At 40.5% G+C, this 24,235-nt stretch overlaps 2 protein-coding genes across 2 annotated transcripts; one reads left to right on the forward strand and one right to left on the reverse strand.

Moving 5' to 3' along the window:
- Positions 1–1,726: 1,726 nt before the first annotated feature.
- On the reverse strand, positions 1,727–23,141 carry LOC129748674 (GATOR complex protein Wdr59-like). The gene is made up of 6 exons (XM_055743352.1): positions 22,946–23,141; positions 21,096–22,876; positions 20,720–21,018; positions 20,519–20,651; positions 4,463–4,492; positions 1,727–2,275 (listed from the first exon to the last, which is right to left on the reverse strand). Exons 1-6 carry the CDS (start codon positions 23,052–23,054, stop codon positions 1,727–1,729), a joined length of 2,901 nt encoding a protein of 966 aa, XP_055599327.1. The 5' UTR covers positions 23,055–23,141.
- LOC129748677 (uncharacterized) lies at positions 18,721–20,939 on the forward strand. The gene is made up of 2 exons (XM_055743357.1): positions 18,721–18,896; positions 18,986–20,939. The coding sequence occupies exons 1-2, from the start codon at positions 18,838–18,840 to the stop codon at positions 19,773–19,775; spliced, it is 849 nt and encodes a 282-aa protein (XP_055599332.1). The 5' UTR covers positions 18,721–18,837; the 3' UTR covers positions 19,776–20,939.
- Positions 23,142–24,235: the final 1,094 nt, after the last annotated feature.

Below are 24,235 nucleotides of genomic sequence, written 5' to 3' on the forward strand. Positions count from 1 at the left end.
ATCTGGGCTGCTCTTAGACGACGAGGGGTCCCAGAGAAACTAGTCCATCTAATCGAAGCACAGTACGAGGCATTTTCGTGTAAGGTCTTGCACGACGGTGTCTTGTCCGAACCAATCCCGGTAACTGCTGGAGTGAGACAAGGATGTATTTTGTCACCGCTGCTTTTTCTCATCGTAATGGATGAGATCTTGACTGGATCGATTGACTGTAGACCAAACCGAGGATTGCCGTGGAATCCTTCAACAATGGAGCAACTGAACGACCTTGACCTGGCAGACGATATTGTTTTGCTCGCCCAAACACAACAAGACATGCAGAGCAAACTCGACGACCTCACCGAAAGCTCCAAGGCAGCAGGTTTCAAAATCAATGTCGGAAAGACCAGGTCGATGGAAATCAACACAGAAAATCTTCAACTCAAACGTCAAATCCGTATTGCTGTATGAGTGTGAAACTTGGTGCACATATGCGGTGACGACGCGAAAACTGCAAGTTTTTGTGAATCGCTGCCTGCGGAACATCATCCGCGCTTGGTGGCCTGGCAACTGGATCTCAAACGTTGAACTTCATCGCCGGTGTCATCAAAAGGCGCTAGAAATCGAGATTCGGGAACGTAAGTGGAGATGGATTGGGCACACGCTGCGAAGAGATGAAAACGAGATTTGCAGAGAGGCGCTTGACTGGAATCCAGATGGGCATCGAAGAAGAGGCAGGCCCAAAAGCTCGTGGCGGCGAAGTCTAGCCGCTGAAATCCGCACAGTTGACGAGAACCTCGGCTGGCAGCAAGTGAAGACGCTGGCTCCGGATCGCCAGCAGTGGAGATCTTTTATCTCAGCCCTATGCGCCGGTCAATCGGCGCTGGACCCTTAGGTAGGTAGGTATCGGAATTTTCTCAACCACGCTGTTCAATTGACTGTAAAACTGCTCTTTCTCCTGCAAATCGGCAACGTCAGTTGGCGCATAACACTGGAGTATTGTAAGGTTTCTAATCCGTATTCTAAATCTGGCTACGATTATACTTTCGTTTATCGGTTCCCATCTAATGAGGGCCGCATGGGCCTGCGGGCTCAACAGGAAACCAACTCCTCGTTGGAAAGTTTAAGCTTTGTAAAATTGAAAAATGTTACCGAAGACACCAGGTGTCTATCTGTTAATTCATGTTGGGTGCTATTGATGTTCTATATCAGTGACTCCAGAGATTTTCCACTTGTAGCTAGAACATAAACACTTCTGCAGAATCATTTCAACATAACCCTTCCGGAAATTTGCAACCGGAAAAAACCTTTTCGATACTGGAATCTCAAAAACTCGCCACAATCCATCTTAGTTCATTAAACAAAATAAAGCTGGTCTACAAACAACGAAACGGAAAGTCTGTCCTTACAGACTGCTTTTTATTTAGTTTTGAATTATTTTCAATACTAGATACACGTCACAACTCCTGCCCAGATTCTTGAACTTAGGTATTTGTTTTTGACTCAGCTTTCAAAAATAGTCCAAAATGGTTCAAAAATGGTCCTGGTCCACTCAGATATAGGACAGCCGATATGAGACTCAGCAAATTAATAGCAGCAAAAATTACGCCAGCGTGCTCAAATAAAGATAAACACTTGATCTAACCGAATTCGTCCTCTATTTTCTTTCCATTAACAAGTCCGTACTTTTACAGCATTAAAAATCATTTTTATTTTTAAACAATATTTAAACTCAACAACGAAAAAAAAACTAGTTCAAACACAAAGCCGAACTTTGCTGCAAACAGTGGCACCCACATCCGGTTGCACACTCGTCGTGCTTTTCGAACCATATGCGCATGTGCTCCGTGTGCCCTCCGTGGCCACAGTGAAGACATGCATTGGCCGCTCCGCGCACCGGAAGCCGACACAGCGTACAGTAGAGGACGGGTTTCCGGCAGGACGAACAGGCCGGCGCACCCAGCCGACAGCACAGCAAACATTCGGTAACGAATTCCACACACCGTGGCGTATCGACGTAGTGCGATAGGTATTTCAGCACCTTGGTCCGGGTCACCAGCAAACCCCACCGGTACAACATTTCGGCATAGGCCCTTTTGAAGTTGTCGTACTGGTACCGGTTGCTGTCTCCCAGCAGACTTCGATTGATATCGCCCAAACCGGCGATCCGGCAATCATCCAACGAATCGGACCACGAATTACTTCGCAGATGTTTCAGCTGCTGGGCCAGATTCCAAATGGTCGTCGAGTTCGAATTGGTATCAACCGGAAGGATGGTGTGATACGGAGATCCGCTAGGCTAATATTTGTAACGGAAAGTATATTTTATTATTCAAACAAATAGTTGAAAAATATTTTTCCCGGTTTTTAGTCTTATAAACTTTTTTTTTATCTAAGCCATATGTTCATGCATTATCATAACTTTAACAAGTGCCGGAACGTGCAAATGAAATACTAAATTTATAACAAATTTGTTATCGAATATCGAATTATTAACTAATGCTATTTTACCAAACTATTGTTAGTTGCTTCGATTCATGAGATTAATTCCGGTTTTCTGAATGAACATTGTTCACGGTGTGCCAAATTACGTTATTAAAAATAAAAAATGACCACCAAAACGGCACTCGACATTCGAAAGATATAGTATTCAGGCATCTATCCTGAAAATTTAGAAATGTTTCATCGAGCTTTTTTGAAATTAGAGCGATTTTAAATTTTTAAGTCAATTTGCATCAGATTTCCAATGGGGTTTTTCGACCTTATGTTCTATGACCGTGGATTTTTCTGACTACACATATTTTATGAAAATGATCCAGTTCAATGACTTTATAGAAAATTTCATGCCCGACAACTTTGTGGAAGACTGGAAAAAGATTTGAGTTTATCCTGAAAAGTTATTGGCAATTTTCTAAAACTTTATTAGACTGATTGAAATTTTTCCATGTTTCTTAAGTTTTTTTTTCAATTCCGCTTCACTAAAAAGCAAATATCTTTCCAGGCGTAGTTTGAATCTTCAACCATTTTTGTCGTGCTTAAAATGTGCTTAGTCGAACAAGGCAAATGGCGTAATATTGACTTCAAAATAGTCATTTTTGATTACCTTCTTGGATTCAACAATAAAAATAAACGATATTTTTTATTTAAAATTGAAAATCAACACAGATGACCACTGTTATAGTCCACTACAGCAGTTGGCTTCTTTCCATTGCAGTGCGTTTTTCTTGATTGTCCCCAAAGTCCTCAAGTTTCCGTTACGTGTGTTACGGACGTTCTGAAGAATGAGCCATTATGCCCGTTATAATATTTATGACATTTAAATCTCCTGCAACATTTCCATCGATGTCTTGCATGCAACTGTAGCGCGTTCCAAATTGGAGCAATATTCTCATGTTTTTCTTTCAGTTTTAGGGCAAGAGCAAGAATCAAAAGCCTAATAGTTGATTAAATAATTTGACGTTATTATACTATAAACCTAATTTTCATAACTATTTCAAAAATACCTTCGAACACCGCCATCTTTGAAACGATCAGCTTTGGACTGCTGTCCCAGTGAAATCACCGACAAAGTAATTTTAAAAGAACCACCTCCACCGTCCATTCCGAATTTTAAAATTAGTTCTTCATCAGTCATATTTCACGAGTCTCGAATCTTTTGAATAATTTCTTCTTTGACGCTTTCGTTTCCTCCCATATCACCCAACTTTTTGATTTCGGAGAAATTCTTAATTGCCGGTTATATGAGCCTAACTTTTCTTTAAGATTAGGCTCAAAATTTATACCCATGTTACGGAAATTTCGTGTAATACTAAGGGTCTTCCTTACGCTTAAGTTGTTGTCAACTTTCATTTCGAACACATTCTGGGCAGATACAGGAGCAGTTGGTTTCAAAGAGCTGTGAGCTCGTATGATGACTATTACCCATAGATTTATACACATTTGTGCTGAAAATTCTATCCCAAACAACTTTATCGAAGACCCAAAAACGATTCAAACTACGCCTGGAAATATATTCGCTTTTTAGTGAAGCGGAATTGAAAAAAAAATTTACGAAACATGGACACATTTCAATCAGTCAAATATAGTTTTAGAAAATTGCCACTAACTTTTCAGGATAAACTCAAATCTTTTTCCAGTCTTCCACAAAGTTGTCGGGCATGAAATTTTCTATAAATTCATTGAACTGGATCATTTTCATAAAATATGTGTAGTCAGAAAAATCCACGGTCATAGAACATAAGGTCGAAAAACCCCATTGGAAATCTGATGCAAATTGACTTAAAAATTTAAAATCGCTCTAATTTCAAAAAAGCCCGATGAAACATTTCCAAATTTTCAGGATAGATGCCTGAATACTGTATCTTTCGAATGTCGAGTACCGTTTTGGTGGTCATTTTTTATTTTTAATAACGTATTTTGGCACACCGTGTGTTAGGAAAACTAAACAAAAAAAACCGTCAGAATTACTTAAAACTATACCAATTACCTTGATTTTGCGAAGACCGCTTAGTAAGTGCTATAAGAATGAGGAGAAAATAAATCCAGTAATGTAAAAAATAGGGAGGGTGTATCAAAAATATTACAACACAAAGGGTTCGATGAGGGATCGTACAGAACGGTACACATGATTGGGAGCTTGAAAATGCAAACTTGGGAAGCGGAGCTGTGTCGGTTTTAACGAGCGTTATTAAAACTTGCTTAAAACTACTTTGAACTTTCTATCAAATGTGGATGAATCATTTCAGAGGATGAAAATCCCGTAGAAAAACAAACTTTCTTTCAAGTTTAGGATTCTGGACCTGTTTTCTAAATAATGCTATAAAAAGGCATTGAGATTGTGAAAACAACCGTTCAATCTTCTGATTCAGCTATCAGAATCATTATATTATTATTTCTTATTAAACACATTATTGTTTAAAGAAGCATAAGGGGATTTTTTTTATTATCTGACGGGTTTGCGCCGGGGGTTTTCAGATTTTCCCCAAAATTGAAAATTTGGTTCATTTTTGCGACTTAAAAACACATGTATTTTTTCAGATTTCTAACGTTTTTATTTTTTGAGTTAGCTTCGGTTAGATTTTTTTGTAAATAAAAAATAACCATTTTTCAAAGCTACATAACTCTGTTGTTTCTCAATGGAAATTATAAAATAGCACATCAAAATGCATTGAAATTTTATCAGCTTTCTAAATAGAATAGTTGAAAAAAATTAAATAATGACCTTCAACATGAAAAGTTGTAAATAAACTTTAAATGGCGTCTAAAAGTACCGTCTGCACCACCGAATATTTTGCAAAAAATACCATTGTATAGCTCGATTCATGATGCAACTTTCATCTGAAGACACCAAAGTGGGCCATTAACACCTTGAAGAGTTATGAAAGAAATAATGACAATAAATCTCTTTTTTTGCATCGAAAACAAACAATGGTCGAACAACTGCACTCACATATGGAGATAGCAAGCACTTCTAACAACATGGAAACAAAAGAACTTACCAAAGCTGGTAAAAAACACTATTTTTTCGTCCTTTTCAGACTGCCCCTACTCGCATAACAGTCCCATATGAATTTTCGTCATTTTAGGTCAACATAAGGCTTCAACATAAAAGACTAAAAAAAGAGGTTTTGTTCTAAAAATTTCGAAAAAAATATCAATTCGTGGCTGTCCTATATGAAATATACCTGAATAACAGTCCCATATGTGAAATACCACTGATTTGGTAATTTTTCAATGTTTTTTTCGGCGATAAAGACTTCGGTTTATTGCTTTGAATCATTTAAACATTTTTTTAAACTCACTTGATGTCGAATGATGCACACTAGTTTTCGAAGGCAGGTCTGACTTTCTTAGGAATGACTTCCTGAGCGAAAAACTATCGGATGCAATCAAAAATCTTAAAAAGATTCAACTTACAATGTGGAATTCATGATATTTTTTTGCAAAAGTATGTTTCTTTTTCTGGCAATTGCATTTAGAAGTTCAAAAATGATCAAATTTAAGTCTTAGAAAGTAGCTTGTCGAGAAAAATATATTTTGTATGGGACTGTTATGCTAGTAAATTCGAAAAAGGTTTCAAATATGGTCGATTAACAGTCCCATAAAGAATAAAAGTGGTGCTCTCGACCTTACCAATAACCCAATTTCGAAAATTTCAGGTCTAACGATTTATTATGACAACCTAGAAACGATTTTCGTTTATGCTGAAAGTGGTGGTCACAATTTAAAAATATATTCCAAAACAGAAAAAGCTGATTGTCTCGCTTGCTTATTTTTGTATATGGGACTGTTATGAAAGAAGGGGCGGTAGATTGTTGCAGCTTAACTGACTTCATGTTATATCCAAAAATCCAATAACGTATTCGTTTATACCCAGTTTTGCACCAGGTCACAACAAGTTATGCACATTTTACTGTCATTTTTAGAAGTTTATGCGCTAAGTTTTGCATCCGTAGTTCCCCAGATTTGATTTAAAATGGACGGTGGAACACTGAAGATTCGTTTGTGAGCGATCGAGGTAGCAAAACACTGACGACGAATTATGTTCGTTCTAGTACGGTAAACCTCAAAACTGGGCGAATGTAGAAAACGAATACGGTAAAAGTATCATATTTTCATCATTTTACAGCCTGGGCTGGCCATACTGAGCTCTTTGATTATTTCTACAACATTTGTGCCACTTTCTCATACTTTTTTGATCAATGGGAAAGGATTTTGGTGCCCAGTGCTTTTTTTATTCACATTTTTGTGATCCCAAACACAAGAACTGAACCTTCTACTATTGGCATTGATTATGCTTCACAATGATCTTTGATCGAAAAAATAATAAGTTATATAGTATATGACCAGGTTGTAAAAGCAACATTCCCATTATTAGTTATATCACATAAACAATACGATACTCAGAATTTTGGTTAAAATTTCAAGTCAGTTTTGCTGCAAACACTCTACAAAGCACGAAAAAGTAGTGTTTTTTACCTGCTTTGGTAAGTTCTTTTGTTTCCATGTTGTTAGAAGTGCTTGCTATCTCCATATGTGAGTGCAGTTGTTCGACCATTGTTTGTTTTCGATGCAAAAAAGAGATTTATTGTCATTATTTCTTTCATAACTCTTCAAGGTGTTAATGGCCCACTTTGGTGTCTTCAGATGAAAGTTGCATCATGAATCGAGCTATACAATGATATTTTTTGCAAAATATTCGGTGGTGCAGACGGTACTTTTAGACGCCATTTAAAGTTTATTTACAACTTTTCATGTTGAAGGTCATTATTTAATTTTTTTCAACTATTCTGTTTGGAAAGCTGATGAAATTTCAATGCATTTTGATGTGCTATTTTATAATTTCCGTTAAGAAACAACAGAGTTATGTAGCTTTGAAAAATGGTTATTTTTTATTTACGAAAAAATCTAACCGAAGCTAACTCAAAAAATAAAAATGTTAGAAATCTGAAAAAATACATGTGTTTTTAAGTCGCAAAAATGAACCAAATTTTCAATTTTGGGGAAAATCTGAAGACCCCCGGCGCAAATTGTCAGATAATTAAAACAAAATCCCCATAAGTCAAATAGTTTCGCAATCTTCAACAAATATGTTAAACGAGCTTAAATACAAAAGATCAAACACTTAAACAGTAAAGTAAAAATGTCGACCGAAAGGGTGAGTTCATCGAGAACTTTTCCCAAACTAAATGCCTAACCATCCTCAATAATGGCTCCCCTACACGTTTATGTCCCCGCACGGGCAACACGTCAGCTATTGACTTAAGCATAGTATCCTGGTCTCTCGGGCCTAAATTCGGCTGGAAAGCTCTAGAAGACAACGGTGGGAGTGACCACTTTCCCCTCTTAATTAATTTGCAACACCCCTCCCCTGTAGCTGCCACAAGGCCTCGCTGGCGTTACGACGAAGCCAACTGGGATGACTACCAAACCCATATTGAAAGTTTCATCTCCGTTAACGATTCTATTTCCCTCGAACAATTCAACAACATCCTATTGGAAGCGGGTTCCAAATCTATTCCCCGGTCAAGCGGAACACCAGGTAAAACCTCGGTCCCATGGTGGGGGCCTGAAGTCCGGGAAGCCCTGAAAAAACGAAGGAAGGCCCTTCGACTCTTAAACCAACCCAATAAACTGACTGCTTTAACATCTTTCAAAAATGCCAGGGCGGAAGCCAGGTCCGCAGTTCGGACCGCAAAAAACAATTGTTGGCTTAAGTTTACTGAAGAAATTCACCCCAACTCTCCCTCCAAAGTCCTTTGGAGCAAAATTAAAATCCTTAACGGAGAACCCCGCAAAAATCAGTTCCATTTACTCCTTAACCAAAACTACACCAACGACCCACTCCTTCTGGCCGAAGCCTTCTGCAAACATTTCTCCTCAACCAACACTGTCAATCAAAATCCAACACCTCCCGAAGAAACCCCCCCATCTTCTCTACATCTTTCTCCCAGCTGTTCATATAACTCCGACTTCACCCTAGATGAACTCAACACGGCCCTTCATAAAGTCAAGGGTCTATCTTCTGGGCCCGACGACATCGGGTACCCTTTTCTCAAAAACCTGCCCCTATCCGCCAAAACAACATTTTTAAATATAGTCAACCAAATCTGGAATTATGGTTCGATACCAGATAACTGGAAACGCGGCCTTGTTGTCCCTATCCCCAAGCCTCAAAAAGATCCAAGCAACATCGACAGTTATCGCCCTATCACTTTGATTGACTGCTCTGGAAAAATAATGGAAAGACTAGTCAATCACCGCCTCAACACCATTATAGATCAAAAACTACTATTAGACGACCGTCAATACGCTTTCCGTCCCGGCCGATCAATCGATGACTATCTATGCCTCCTTGAGTGCATTCTGGATGATGCCTTAAGTCGAAGTCAACACATTGAACTCCTATCGTTGGACCTATCCAAAGCTTTTGATTGCGCCGAACATAACACAATACTCACCTCCTTTTTTTTTTTTTTTTTTTGTAAATTATTTATTTGAAACGGCTCATACCTTTAGGCTTTAAGGAGCCAAACTCGTTTTGTTTGATTACAATTGTGTACTTAGATCTAGTTCACTTTTTTTTTTGAAGAAAAAGAAAGATAGAAAGGGAAATATGAAAATAAAGAGAATTATAGTCGAAGATCGATAGCTTTTAGGAAAAGGTATATCTCGAACATATAGTCCAAGTCCATCATACCTAATACATCCCTCACTGGAACGTCGGGTGGTTTTCCTCGGGCCCGAAGGGAATCTATAAAGTTCGCTCTGGCGAATAGGTGGTCCTCACACGACCAAACAATATGCTCGATGTCATGGTAACCTAGACCACATCCGCATAAATTGCTGCCAGCAATATTTAAACGATAGAGTACCGCATTCATGGAATAATGATTGGACATGAGACGGGAAAATATACGAATAAAATCCCGAGTCAGGTTCAATCTATTAAACCAGGGTTTAAGGCTTACCTTTGGGATAATCGAGTGGAACCACCGACCCAACTCATCCTCGTCCCATCTACGCTGCCAGTTGACAAGAGAGTTTCTTCGAGCCAAGAAGTAAAATTCGTTGAATACGATTTCACGCTGGTAAATGTTGCCTTCCATCGCACCCACTTTTGCAAGGGAATCTGCCCTCTCATTGCCTGCTATTGAGCAATGTGAGGGGACCCAGATAAAGGTGATAGAAAAGCAACGTCTTGATAAAGTGGTCAATATATCTCGTATCATTTCGAGGAAGTACGGCGTGAATTTTCCTGGTTTTATAGAGCGGATTGCTTCAACAGAGCTGAGACTATCAGTTATAATATAGTAGTGTTCAATAGGTCGTGTGGCGATACTATTCAAAGCCCAGTGAATAGCTGCTAACTCTGCAACATATACAGAGCATGGTGACTGGAGACTGTGAGATGCGCTGGATATTTCGTTGAACACTCCAAATCCTGTTGTTTCCTCTATAAGTGATCCATCGGTAAAGTACATTTTATCAGCATCGACGTGTCTATATTTAGCTTCGAAAATTCTTGGAATCAGAAGAGGACGATGCGGATCCGGGATTCCACGAATTTCCTGCTGCATAGACAAATCAAACTGGACAGAAGAATGATCGTAGTCTGGGCTACAAACACGAGTTGGAGAATACGAAGAAGGGTTTACCTGCATTGACATGAGGATATGGTATATAGACATAAATCTGGTTTGAACATTTTGCTCAAGTAACCTTTCGAAATTTACAATCACCAATGGGTTCATGACCTCACACCTGATGAGGAACCGAAGTGATAGTAAATTGAATCGATCTTTCAAAGGGAGTATTCCTGCCAAAACTTCAAGACTCATGTTGTGTGTTGAGGGCATACAGCCCAAAGCGATACGGAGACAACGGTATTGGATACGCTCTAGTTTGATGAGGTGAGTTTTGGCAGCTGACTGGAAACAGAAGCTACCATATTCCATAACGGATAGAATAGTTGTTCGATACAATTTGATAAGATCTTCTGGATGGGCTCCCCACCAGGTGCCAGTAATTGATCGGAGAAAATTGATTCTTTGTTGGCATTTTCCTTTCAGATACTCAATGTGGGCTCTCCAGGTACACTTGGAATCAAACCAAACCCCAAGATACTTGAAACTCCTCGATTGAGTGATCGTTCTGCCTAGGAGTTGAAGCTTAGGTTGAGCAGGTCTACGTTTCTTAGAGAAAACAACCATTTCCGTTTTCTGAGGGGAAAACTCAATCCCAAGCCCCAAAGCCCAGGAAGACAATCTGTCTAAAGTATCTTGTAAAGGCCTGTGTAGATGAGACTCAGTAGATCCTGTGACAGACACTACTCCGTCATCTGCAAGTTGTCTTAGAGTGCAGCCTTCAGAGAGACAGCTGTCGATGTCACTCACATAAAAGTTGTACAAAAGTGGACTCAAACATGAACCCTGTGGGAGGCCCATGTAAGATGTTCTTCTAACTGCAAAATCTCCGTGAGCAAAGTTCAAATGTTTCTCACAAAGTAAGCTGTATAAGATGTTGTTCAATAGAGGAGGCAGACCCCGGGAGTGCAACTTGTCTGACAAAACCTCTATTGAGACTGCATCAAAAGCTCCCTTTATGTCTAGAAACACTGAAGCCATTTGCTCACGTTTTGCGTACGCCATTTGTATCTCTGAAGACAGCAAAGCAAGGCAATCGTTTGTCCCTTTGCCCCTTCGAAACCCAAATTGAGTATCTGAAAGGAGACCATTTGTTTCTACCCATTTGTCCAAACGAAACAATATCATTTTCTCCATCAATTTGCGTATACAAGACAACATCGCTATTGGACGGTAAGAGTTGGGATCAGACGCTGGTTTTCCGGGCTTTTGGATAGCAATGACTCTCACTTGTCTCCAATCTTGGGGAACAATGTTATGCTCGAAGAATTGGTTAAATAAATTTAACAAGCGAAATTTTGCAGCATCCGGAAGGTTTTTCAACAAGTTAAATTTGATTTCATCAATTCCCGGAGCTGAATTGTTGCAAGAGAGGAGGGCAAGTGAGAATTCGACCATCGAAAAGCTTGAGTCTAGACCACTATCAGACCTATCAGGAGGCACGTTCCGGATTATTTTTTGCACAGGTGTAGAATCTGGACAGACTTTCCGTGCGAATTTAAATATCCACCTATGTGAATATTCCTCACTTTCATTTGTAGATGATCGATTACGCATGCTTCGTGCCACTTTCCACAAAGTACTTAAGGATGTTTCACGCGATAACCCACTAACAAAATTCCTCCAATACGCCTTTTTCTTCCCCTTGGTTAACTTTTTAAACTGATTTTCAAGGGAAACGTAAGCTTCAAAATGGACAAGAGTTCCATGTTTTCGAAATTCTTTAAATGCTGTTGATTTGTCCTTATAAAGCTTAGAACACTGAGGGTCCCACCATGGATTAGGAGGCCTTCGATGAATAGATGATTCTGGGATGGGTTTTGTTTGAGCGTCAACTGCACTATCGTGTATCAGACAAGAAAGAAAGTGGTACTCCTCCAAAGGAGGTAAAACGTGCATAGAGTCGATGGCGGTTTTAATTGTGTCCGAGTACTTTTTCCAGTCGATGTGTCTTGTAAGGTCATATGTCATATTTATTGTGTTCGAAGAGCTGACCCCATTGGTGATAGTAATTTCGATAGGTAAGTGATCACTACCATTCGGATCATGGACTACCTTCCACTGGCAATCAAATGATAGTGAATTTGAGCAGAGTGAGAGGTCAATTGCACTTTGTCTTGCAGGAGGTTTAGGTACCCGTGTTTTTTCACCCGTGTTCAATACAGTTAAATTGAAACTGTCGCAAATGTCATAGATAAGAGTAGAACGACTATCGTCAATTTGTTCTCCCCAGACAGTTCCATGTGAATTGAAGTCACCCAGGATCAACCTTGGCTCAGGGAGCACTGAGCACAGGTCCTCTAGGTGATTTCGATCCACTGCAACTCTCTGAGGCCAGTACAAACTGACAACACATAAGTCCTTACCTCTTATTGTTGTATGACATGCAACAGCTTCAATTCCGCCTGATAAAGGAAGGTGAATTCTATAAAAAGAGTGGCACTTATTGATCCCCAAAAGCATTCAATGAATCCAATTTTGGAATAAGACTACGACAATTCCACTGTAGTACAGTGATATCTCCGACCTCTCGGCGTAAATTAGCCATCGAGAGATACAAACACTGAAAGGAGGGGCCAAGTTTGCATCAATTACTTTAAAAATGTCTTTAATACAGGAAGCATTGCAAATACAATGTCTTTCACGGGTTCTGATACATTAAAACACGAAAAAAATCCGTTCAAAATGTCAGTCAACTTAAAGAGCCCAGACTGAATCGTTGATTCTGGCATCACGTTTGGGGTTTGGGTTTGCGAAGCTCCCGCAGCTGTTGGTTTATTCTGCAGTGGTGCATTTCCGCGGAAACCTGGAGGAACTTGTTTTTCCTTTTCAGCAGCAGTCGACTTTTTCTCGTTTCTATTTGAAGAGACAACCGTAGCTATTTTAGCTGGTATTTTCGGAGAAGGCGCCTTTGTTCGCTTCCGAGAGCCTCCTGCAACGAAGACTGGCTGAACTTCATCAGCCGTATCTGTGTCTTCATTGTCAACTGACAGCACAGAAAAAATGTTACAGGTCTGAGGTTGGACCGGTGGAGAGGCGCTCTTTAATATGGCGGCATAAGAACGCTTGGAGCGTTCTTTTAAAGAGCGCCTCTGTTTATCCCAGCTTGCCTGAAATGCCTCGCAGGAGGAGATATCATGGGGTGAGCCCCCGCAATAGACGCATTTTTGCTCAACTGCTGAGCATGCTCCTTCCCCATGATTCTCCCCACAATGCAAGCATCGCTTCTTGTTGCAGCAATGCGAAGCAGTATGCCCCAACTTGATGCAATTCTTGCATTGCATTGGGCGAGGCACATAAAGGCGTACTGGAAGCCTTAAAATTCCGTCAATCAAGACGTAATGAGGGAGGGCTGTTCCTGCAAATGTAACCCGAATCGAGGCTGAAGGCGAATACTTGGTAACGCCATCAACGACGGAGGCAGTCATGAGTTGGCGACAATCCAAGATTCCGACCGAAGTCGAATCAAGGCTCTTGAACTTACCTACGCCGTGAGACTTAACGTATTCAGCCTCCAAACTCGATTCGGTGATCACACCCTCGATCTCTACGTCTCGAGATGGAATATAGAGCTGATACTCTAAATTAAAAAAATTACTGGCAAGAATTCCGTTTGCGGCCTTCCGGTCGGCCACAACAACGCGCAATTTGTTCGGACGTACTTTGGAAACACTGGTAACGGAGGGCCACCTAGCCAGATCTTTCGTGATCTGCACTAAATTTAATGGTTTTCCGTTAGTTTTGAAAACCACCCCCGGCCCAGAAGAGGATGAATTATCAGGATAAACTCGGAGTCGGGTTGTTTTTCCCGCAGCTGCAGATGGAGTAGCAATATCAACTGGCGGAGAAGGATGAGCATTCGAAGAACCAGCTACAGCTGAATCCTCCAGATGCTCCTCATCCTCATAGATGATTTGCTCACCATCCACCTCTGGCGGGTCCGACCCCCCGCCTTCGCTCATATTTCATGAAAATAAAAGCGAAGCTCAATTTGATCGAAATATATAATAGAGAAAAAATAGAATTAGAAATAGAGAAAAGTAAGAAAAGTATAACAAACTTGATTTTTGTTTTGATTGGCTCCTTCAGTGGTGATCCCAACCACGTGGTCCTTCTTCGAAGATGGCTGCCACGTCAAGTCTCGGCTCGAGCAAGAACGACCAGATTGATGATGATGATGAGTCAAACAATGGCGGCGGCCCTCGTGGTGACCAGTTGAGGGCAGTCAGCTAGCCAGAAAAAAACCTTTTTTTTTGTCGACCAACACTATAATAGCACCACTTTGGCGAGCTGGGGTCTGCCTTTGGCAGAAAAACGTATAGCGCGGTACAAAACACTGTATTAAACGCCCGAACGGAACGAAACACCCGGATATATTGGACGAAATCTCGAAACGCGACTGTTCACTATGAGCGATACGAGACGAATGTGAATACTCACCTCCTTGCGAGACTGGGGAATCTCTGGTAGATTATATCAATATATCCTAAGCTTTCTAACCAACCGCACTATCCAGGTCCTAGTCAACAACTCTCTCTCCAGCCCAAGACAAATGCCTACAGGGGTCCCGCAAGGATCTGTAATCTCCCCTACCCTCTTTCTGATTGCTATGAACTCTTTTTTCAAAATCATTCCTGAAAACATCAAGATCCTTGTCTACGCGGATGATATCCTGCTCATCTCGATATCTGCATTTGCCCGCCTAACACGAAGCAGGCTACAAACAGCCTTAGACAAAATTGCCATTTGGGCACCGAAAATAGGTTTCCGTTTCTCCCCTGATAAATCTAAACTCCTTCACCTTGGTCCTCATAGGAAAAAACTCAAAAAACTCCCTCCCCTGAAACTATTCAACCAGTCCATCCCCTTCGTCCATTCCTTCCGTTTATTGGGTGTTTGGATAGACGACCGACTAACATTCTCAACTCATCTCAACCAAATTAGAAAGAACAGTAAGAACAAACTTAACCTACTCCGTATCCTAAGTAAAACCCCAAGTCATGCGAATCGAGACTCCCTTATCAAATTTGTCCATGGATGGTTACTCCCATCAGCACTACATGGTCTGGGCCTCATCAGTAGATCCGGCCCTCGGCTCTACCACAAACTTGAACCTTTATACAACAGATGCATCCGAACAGTTGGTTCCGCGTTTGTAACAAGCCCTATCGTATCGATCATGGCCGAATGCGGCCAACTTCCTTTCAACTATCTGGTTGCCAAGCACCTTACCTCTAAATCAGTCCGTTGGCTCGCCATTGGAGGCAACAGCGACGCTCCCCTAGTTACTCGCACCAACACCATACTCCAAAATCTCATTAACTGCTCCCTTCCATCTGTTTGTCCCAGAAGAAAACCTCTGTTCCGATACTGGACTGAAAAAACACCACCCATTGACTTCTCCCTATCCCCAAAATCAAAGCCGGTCAACCCTCCTGCACTGTACTTCCTTTTTTCCACGAACTAGTTGACAGAAAATACAGGACAACGACTCACATATTCACTGACGGCTCCAAAACCATTGATGGCCAAGTTGGCTGTGGCATCGAGGATCCTCTCAACAAGCGTAGCCTTGCCCTACCATCTCAGTGCTCCGTCTTCAGCGCCGAAGCATACGCTCTATTGAATGCCCTTCAAAATATTCCAAATCAACCAACCTCTACAACCATATTTTCCGACTCAGCAAGTGTGCTGAAAGCAGTCGCCAAGGGCAGCATAAAACACCCCTGGATATCTTCCATATCACACGAGGCCTTAAAGAGAGGTGCTACCTTGGTTTGGATTCCCGGTCACGCCGGCATACCCGGGAACGAATCAGCCGACCGCCTGGCTTCTATAGGTGCCAACCTAACCCCACCATCTATACCCATCCCGCAACAGGACGCTTACCGTGACACCTCCAACAAAATATCTCTCGCCTGGGAGAGAGACTGGTCAGCAAATCAAACAGCTAAACTCAGGGAAGTGAAAAACTGCCCCCGCAAATGGATCGACCGAAAAAACCCCAGAGAAAGAATTGCTCTAACGCCACTACGAATCGGCCATACCAGGCTCACCCAGGGATACCTATTGGATAGAGTAGAACCCCCAATTTGCCCCTCATGCAGCTGCGTAGCTTCAGTGAAACATATATTGGTCGACTGCTCAACGTATGATGTACACAGAGCGACTTGCCGACTAGCCAGCAGCTTACGGCAAATACTCTCAAATTGCCCAGACGAAGAGGAAAAAGTATTAAACTTCCTAGAAACCACAAAACTCCTGTCCGAAATTTAGAGTGCAAATAGGGAAGAATGACATCAAAATGTTAAATTCCCAGAAAAAAAAAACTCAAACACTTTCTTGAATGCTGTCATAAATATTTGTAATCTTTATAATTCAAATTTCTAAAAGTTGTGGAGTTTTTCAACTCAAAATTGATCAATTTCAAAATTCTACACGAAATATCAACCAAAACTAGAGGTGACAGACAAAATCTCACGAATTATTTTAATTTAGGGCGTCAAAATCTTCCAAAATCAGTTGTTTAAACATAGCACCAAAATTATTGTTCCCTTGTGTAAAAATTTGTAAGAAAATGGTTAAAAATCTATGCATATGAGTTTTATTTGAATTGTATTGATTTTTTTCGTTGACCTATAGTAATTGCCTACTTAAAGGCGCCGTTTTCTTATTTTTAGATAAAGTAACTTTAAAGGGTGATACGGTCAAAATTTGGTTAAGGGAAAACGCGTGTAAATCGGTGAAATCGTTTTTTTTTAAATCAAATTAAATTTCTTTTTCAAGTTTAATTAATATAAAATTCAGTTAGGCTTCCGCTTTTCCAAATCCGAATTTCCGGGCCTTACGCTTAACCACTGCCATCAGATTTTGTACAGCCACCTTGTCCACCTTTTTCGCCGCAAAAAGCCAGTTCGCTTTGAACTGCTGCTCATCCTTAGCAGTTTTTTTGGTCTTCTTTAGGTTCCGCTTGACAATAGCCCAGTATTTCTCAATTGGGCGGAGCTCTGGCGTGTTGGGAGGGTTCTTGTCCTTGGGAACCACCTGCACGTTGTTGTCGGCGTACCACTCCATGGCCTTTTTACCGTAATGGCAAGATGCCAAATCCGACCAAAACAGTACGGAACATTAGTTTTTCTTCAGGAAAGGCAGTCGACGTTTATTCAAACACTCTTTCACGTAAATTTCTTGGTTGACAGTTCCGGAAGCTATGAAAATGCTGCTTTTCAAGCCACAGGTACAGATGGCTTGCCAAACCAGATATTTCTTCGCGAACTTTGACAGTTTCATGTGCTTGAAAATATCTGCTACCTTTCCCCTTCCTTTTGCCGTATAAAACTCCTGTCCCGGAAGCTGCTTGTAGTCGGCTTTGACGTAGGTTTCGTCGTCCATTACCACGCAGTCAAACTTCGTCAGCATCGTCGTGTACAGCCCCCGGGATCGCGCTTTGGCCGTCGTATTTTGTTTATCATCGCGATTTGGAGTCACTACCTTCTTGTAAGTCGATAGTCTGGCTCGTTTTTTGTCTCGATGCACGGTTGTACACGATACACCCAGCTTATTTGCGGCATCTCGGAGAGAGAGGTTAGGGTTTCGCTACTACCGGCTACTACTACCGCTACTACCTAAACTACCGGCAACTCTCTTTGTCGTCTCAGCGGCTTCCGGTTTTCGATTTCCCCCCGATCCAGACTTCCTGGTTGTCGACAAACGTTCCCCAAACATTTTAATTACATTTGTAACGGTTGATTTGGCAGCTTTTAGTGATGTTGCTAGCTTTGCGTGCGAGTAGCTCGGATTTTCGCGATGCGCGAGCAAAATTTTGATACGCTGCTCTTCTTCCTTGGACGGCATTTTGACAACTGAAGAGTGAATTCCAAAATCAAAATAGGAGCAACATTCTACACACACAAACCTTCGAAATGAGGGGTGTTTAGGTTTTTTAAATGCAAAATTGAAAAAAATACGTCAAGTTGATATTGACCAAATTTTTGACCGTATCACCCTTTATTTTTGAGTGTTGTATTCACAAAAAATATTATAGATATTAGAAGAAATTAGCCCATGGTATTTTTTATTGCGATATTTTAATGTATGTGTAAGATATCGAACAAAGTATGCGGAAATATTGCAAAAATAAAATTTATTTATTCTTTTGATAAAAGTAGTTTTTGGAAACCCGCTGTTTATTTCTTCAGATTTGCAAACTCTAACAAATTTTTCAATCTCAATCAATCACAAACAGCTTTCTGTACCCAAATAACAAGGTTTTATAGAAATTAGCAAAATCGTATTCAAATGAATTAAGAATTTCAAAAAAATAATTTTCCACTTTGATGAGCTATAACTTTTATAATACTCAACATAACGACTTCGAACCTGTTGAATTTTGTTATTCGAATTAAAATGTTATTATTTGACTGAATCAATAACTGCAATTCTCATTTAAAAAAAAAGTCATTCATTAAAGGGTTGAAAAATAACCATTTTCGCAGTTCTTGGACCAAAAAATTGATTATTTTTTAACCAAATAAAATGGTTAAATAAAAACTAACGTGTACTGTTTCCGATTTGCGATTAGTCCAACGTAAGCGTGCATCGGAGTAAACAAAATTTGATCATTCTTTTTTTAATTACATCCATTCCCAAAACAACTTAAGTTACTGAAATTACGATACGTACAAACTGTACAAACTTTCTAAGAAATTATTTCAAAATGCAAGTTACCGCTGTCTCCAACAATTTTAATTTAGAAGATGTTGAGGCAGTCACTATGTGAGTATGATTATAATATAATATTATTTTCAATATTATTTTCATTTCAATTTTTGGAGTAAAATGGATTATCGCTTCCCATATTTTAGGCCAGCTACCCATCCTTCTGCTTATTGTCGATTGTGCTTTTCTATTACAAATCTGGGACCTATTTTCGGTAATAATTCGATGGCTTCTTACAAAGTAGTAGAACTTATAAAACAACTTACTACCATTGAATTGCACCCACAAGGCGACGCTATGAGCGCAATCTGTAGACCATGTTCCGATAAACTAGACGAGTTTGGTAATTTCCGAAACCAATGCCTCATTTTTGATGAGGTTATTTCACGTCATACGAAACAATCACTTCGCCATGACTTTAACACTAATGCAACGCCACTTGTATTGTCGGTTTCAACTGAAGTACAACCTCAATATCAACTGGCGATTGGTAATGTGACGTCTCTAGCAGCATCCGCAGAAGACACTCGTGGGTTTGAAATAGTGGAGTTGACCGACACGGCGGAGGAAAACAACTACAACGATTTGACTCTAGATAACTATAACAAATACGAGCAAGGTACTGAAAATACACAACAGCTAGAGATGGAATCGTCCTTCGAACCCAACAATGATAATCGTGCTGGGTATGAATATGAAAATTACACTTTCGACGGAAAATTGTATTGGAAATGTACGCAATGCGACGCGTTAATGATCCACAAGAATAGTGTCACCCGGCACATAAGCAAGATTCATATTCCTGGGGCAGAATTTCCACGCATGAAGTGCGTAGAGAGAGACTGTAATGCCACTTTCGTGGAAATTGGCGGTCTCAAACGTCACGTCAAACTGGTTCACGGAAGGGATATTAGAGCTATGAACAGAGTGCTTTGAAAAGAAATGTCAAAGAATGGGATCCACGATAACGCTCTAGATTTCGGAATGTGTCGTAAAAACCGGACATAATTTGTGTAAAGCACATTTGTTTAAAAGTTAAGCTTATACCAAAAAAACATTGATGAAAAAGATTGATTTTTTACCATTTAGATGTTAATGGAAGACAGCTTGATATCAATTAAAAGCTTTTGATTAAATAACCGACACAGCTTAGTGGTAAACATAAATACGTGTTGTAAAATACCCCTTCAGTAAGCAAGTGATCAATGAGTCAATAACTGAACCAGTCCTCGATTTTCAAAATAACAGAACAAAATGAATTGTGATGAACTTAACGGTTTCATAGAGTTAAACTTAACTAATGGATTACGAAATGAGATTAATGATGATTAAAAAAAGGTAGACATCTTTTCGTCAACCTGAAGTTTCATCCACGTTTTCCACTATTAATTTGAGTTATAAGATAACTGAGAAAAAAGACAAGAATGCTGCTCTACTGGCTAGAGATTGGTAAATTCATTCAAATATTTCAAAAACACTTATTTTAAATTGTAAGAACAATATAGGAAAAAGTGGAACAAAACAGCTAAATCTACTAACCACTACTTTTGTTTAAAATCCGTTATAAAAAAAAATGTAAACTCTTAAACACCATTACAATAAAAATGTCAACTCTGAGCTACTTTGTGCTACGAAATAATTATGAAAAAATAAACAACAATAATCTGGTAGGTACTTACACTCTGATTAACCGATTTACTACTGGAACTGGAACTTCGAGACAGCTCATACAGCGAGGGACAGTGTCGCCCGAACGCACAACACAGCATAGCAGCCGTTTGGATGTCGAAAATTTTGGCAAAGTGACTGATTCTGGAAAAGATGGAATGATTGCAGTTAGTTTGGTTTTATTTAGGAATAATACTATAAAAAATCCTTACAAAGACTCCAGCAAACTTTTGGCGAATGGATTTTGGGAACACATCATATCGTCATCGGTTTCGAAGTCGGTACCGGGTTGGGCAATCATCTCCGCCAGGGACCAACACTGGACCAGATCCGGGCGCCCCGTTTTCTCAGCCACTTCTCTGTTGTGCCGACACATTCCGGCCAGATTTGTGGTATTGATGATGTAGTTTTCCGCCAGCTCCTTGCTCACGTACAGGATTTTCGAGATGTCGTACACGTTCACCGGGGCAACGCAAACCTTCGGGGTGCTACCGCGGTGACGAGTCGATTTCTTCAGAGTGGGAAGAGAAAAAAGGTTACAAAATTTCAAAAGAATGATTTATAAGATTCTTTCAAGTGACGACTTACTCGATCATGTAGATAGAAAGAAGAAACGCTGGGATCCCGATGAGCGTACAAAATTGGCTGGGATCCCATAACATTACCAAGATAACCTCCGCTTATAGCGCTTAAGGCTCTTGGGGTAGTATTCTGGTGCTTCAGACTTATCCTTTTGGTATTCAGCGGACGAGAAAAAGTCACCAAAATGCCCACTTGACTGAACCGGGCACCGGACGTTCTCGGGAACGGAACACAGGCATCGTGCAGGGTGCTGCTTAGAGCTCCTTCAAGGCGAGGTGACTGTAAACGTAGGTGTTTATCTCCATTGTTGGTCGATTTCTTCATTTGAGTCACCAAAGCTCGCAGACATTGCTCGAGACAAGTTCGACTCTTTTTAATCCGTTGGCTGGCGGTCATTCGAAGTGTTTTCATGAGAGTTACTGAAAGATTATCATCAATCGACGTCCCCTGACAGTAGGCAAACTCCGGACCGATTCCGTTGTTAGGATACTGTGGCGGGAAATTGACCTGCAGCATGATGACGTACCCGTTTACTGAAATCCTAACCGTTGCAGTCCGTTTGACCGGGTCCAAAACTTCGATATCGATGTGTGGAATATTGGGATTGAGCAAAGAAAATTCATGTTGCAGCGAAACGGATGGTTGTTTTTCACGAGTTGGACTTTTGATGCTACTACCCGATCCAACCTTGCTGAGAGTAGATCCTTCTTCAATAATCAATCCAAAATCATCGTCCGGAGGGTAACGTTCACATAATTTACGAACTTCTTCGTCAATTTTCCAAATACGAATCGTTTGATCTCTGGACCAGGTTATGAGTTCCGGATCAGTACCAACGAGACTTCTACGACGCCAGGCAAAATCTAAAACTACGTCTGTGTGACCCGCTAGGGAACATATCGGGGCATCTTGTTTGGAATTGTTCCACATCAACAAACTGTGTTCACCACGGCCTTGATGAGGAACACTGGTCGTTACCAGCCCATCAGCAAACGGTGTATAACGAGCTCGCCACACCGGGCAAGACGTTGTAATTATTTTCTCGGCTCTTCTTGGGTTGTTGATATCAAAATATTTTACGGTTCCATCTTGGCTGGCCGTCGACAGGCTAGTTTCATGATCGTGACTCCAGTTTATACCATGAATTCGGGACAAATGTGCCGTTATGTATTGCATCGGACAAGAACCTTTCCGCTGATCCCAAATTCTTAAATCTCCATCGTGAGCCGTGGCCACTAAATTACCAGAAACTCGATTGAAGCCAACCTGACTAGCACCAGACATACAAACAGCGTTCAACGACAAGACCGGCTTCCGAGGATCTCGCAAATCCCATAGATGGGTAAAAGTATCTATCGAACAGCTCGCCAGCAAATGGGGAACCTTCGAATGCCAATCAATATCCGTAATCATTCGAGTGTGGGCCCTCAACGAATGCTTCAACGTTGGTTGACCACTCTGCCAGGTAAAAACCTCTATCGTTTGACTCGTAGCAATAGCACAATATTCTTGACTGTTCTGGCATATTGCCCATTCAGCAGCAGATACTTCATACTTCCAAGGCCTAGGGAATTTGCTCAGTCCAAAGGAGGCGGCATTTGAACCGACCACATCCTCCCTTATAACCGCAACCGAAGAATCCATTAAGGCGTAATCTTTGATCGATTGTAATGCCAACATCCGGCGTCCGGCCAACAGAATCCAGTTTCCAGTCCAATCCACCGACATAACATTGGCCTGAAGATCTCGGTACTCACGCAGCCATGCACTGCGGCGCGAGAGAAACCCTTAAAGAAATTTTAAATTAAAAAAAAAACAAACAAAATTTGAATTAATCAAAAGAAAAACCAACTTACCTCCGCCACTTCCGCTAGGATCCATCATACCGGAAGTGGTGAGGGAACCGACCGTTACACCGCCACTGTACGAACCGACGCTGTTGTTGTCCGAAAAAGAGGAAAGCATTTTCTCCGTTGCACTTTTGTGGCCCTGCGGCTACAGCATGTTTACGCGGCCTGGAGCTGATAAGCTGTTAATTTTTTGTTTGTTTTTGGGACATCGACCGACTCGCATCATGTAAATAAAAACAAACGGCGAGAGAGACCGAAGCACTGAAACAAAACAGTTTGTTAAACATGTTTGAAAAAAATGTGCACTTCAGTTATCACTAGCCAAATTGGGGAAGTTTTCACCTCAAAGCGATTAAAAAAAACTAACCAAAAATATGTGCTTGCTGAAATAAGCTGAACAAAACCTTCAAAACATTTAGATAATAAATTTAAAAAAAAAGAGCTGTATATCCAAATATTGAAATAATAATTCTAGCGTAACATTTAAAAAGGGCGAAACTGCCAAATGTAAACAAATCGAGTTAACGGTCATTCCGGATTTACGCAGTTGCACTTTACCTAATAAACGCGGTTTCATCTTAAAATCGCTTAAAACTTTCAAAAAATTGATAAAATTAAAATGGGCGAAACTTCATGTTGATGCATTTTCGTTGGAACGTGAAGTTACGCCTATTCAAAATGGGGTTAATTTTTCTATTCGTGTAGGGCCAATAGGCGTAACTGAGTTGACCGTGTGTGACAAAACGGCCTAATTAGTTTTTGCGTGTGAGACCAATGGGCGCAACTTCAAAACCAAAACAAAAACGGCCGATCAATTGGGCGAAACTTGCAGGCGTAACTGAAATCGAAAACATAAAAAGGCGAAACTCGATAATCTCGGAAAATTAGTGAAAAAAGTTAAAGATTTTGTTAACCAACGAACAATAAATGAATATAATGCACTTTTTTTGATTTTGTTGAACAAAAAGTGGTCGATTCTTTAAATAAGATTTGATTAGATGTTCCGAAATTTCCAACGCGATTTTCTCGTTTCAAGCTAACTGCTAGTTTCGCCCTTTTTAAATGTTACGCTAGAATTATTGCTCTATGAGATCATCTGAAATTTGAACTGAGTTTCGGTACAAACTTCAGAGTTTTTTTTTGGGAGAGACCCACGTTATTTCTTTTGCTGTGTTTATCACCGGTGTCTTCAAAAGGCTAGAAATCGAGATTTAGGAACGAAGTGGAGTAGAGATAGAATGGGCACGTGCTGCGAAAAGATAAGACGAAATTTGTAGAGAATTAACTGCTTGAATT

The sequence above is a fragment of the Uranotaenia lowii genome, chromosome 2 (assembly GCF_029784155.1).
Source record: "Uranotaenia lowii strain MFRU-FL chromosome 2, ASM2978415v1, whole genome shotgun sequence".
NCBI classification, from domain to species: domain Eukaryota; kingdom Metazoa; phylum Arthropoda; class Insecta; order Diptera; family Culicidae; genus Uranotaenia; species Uranotaenia lowii.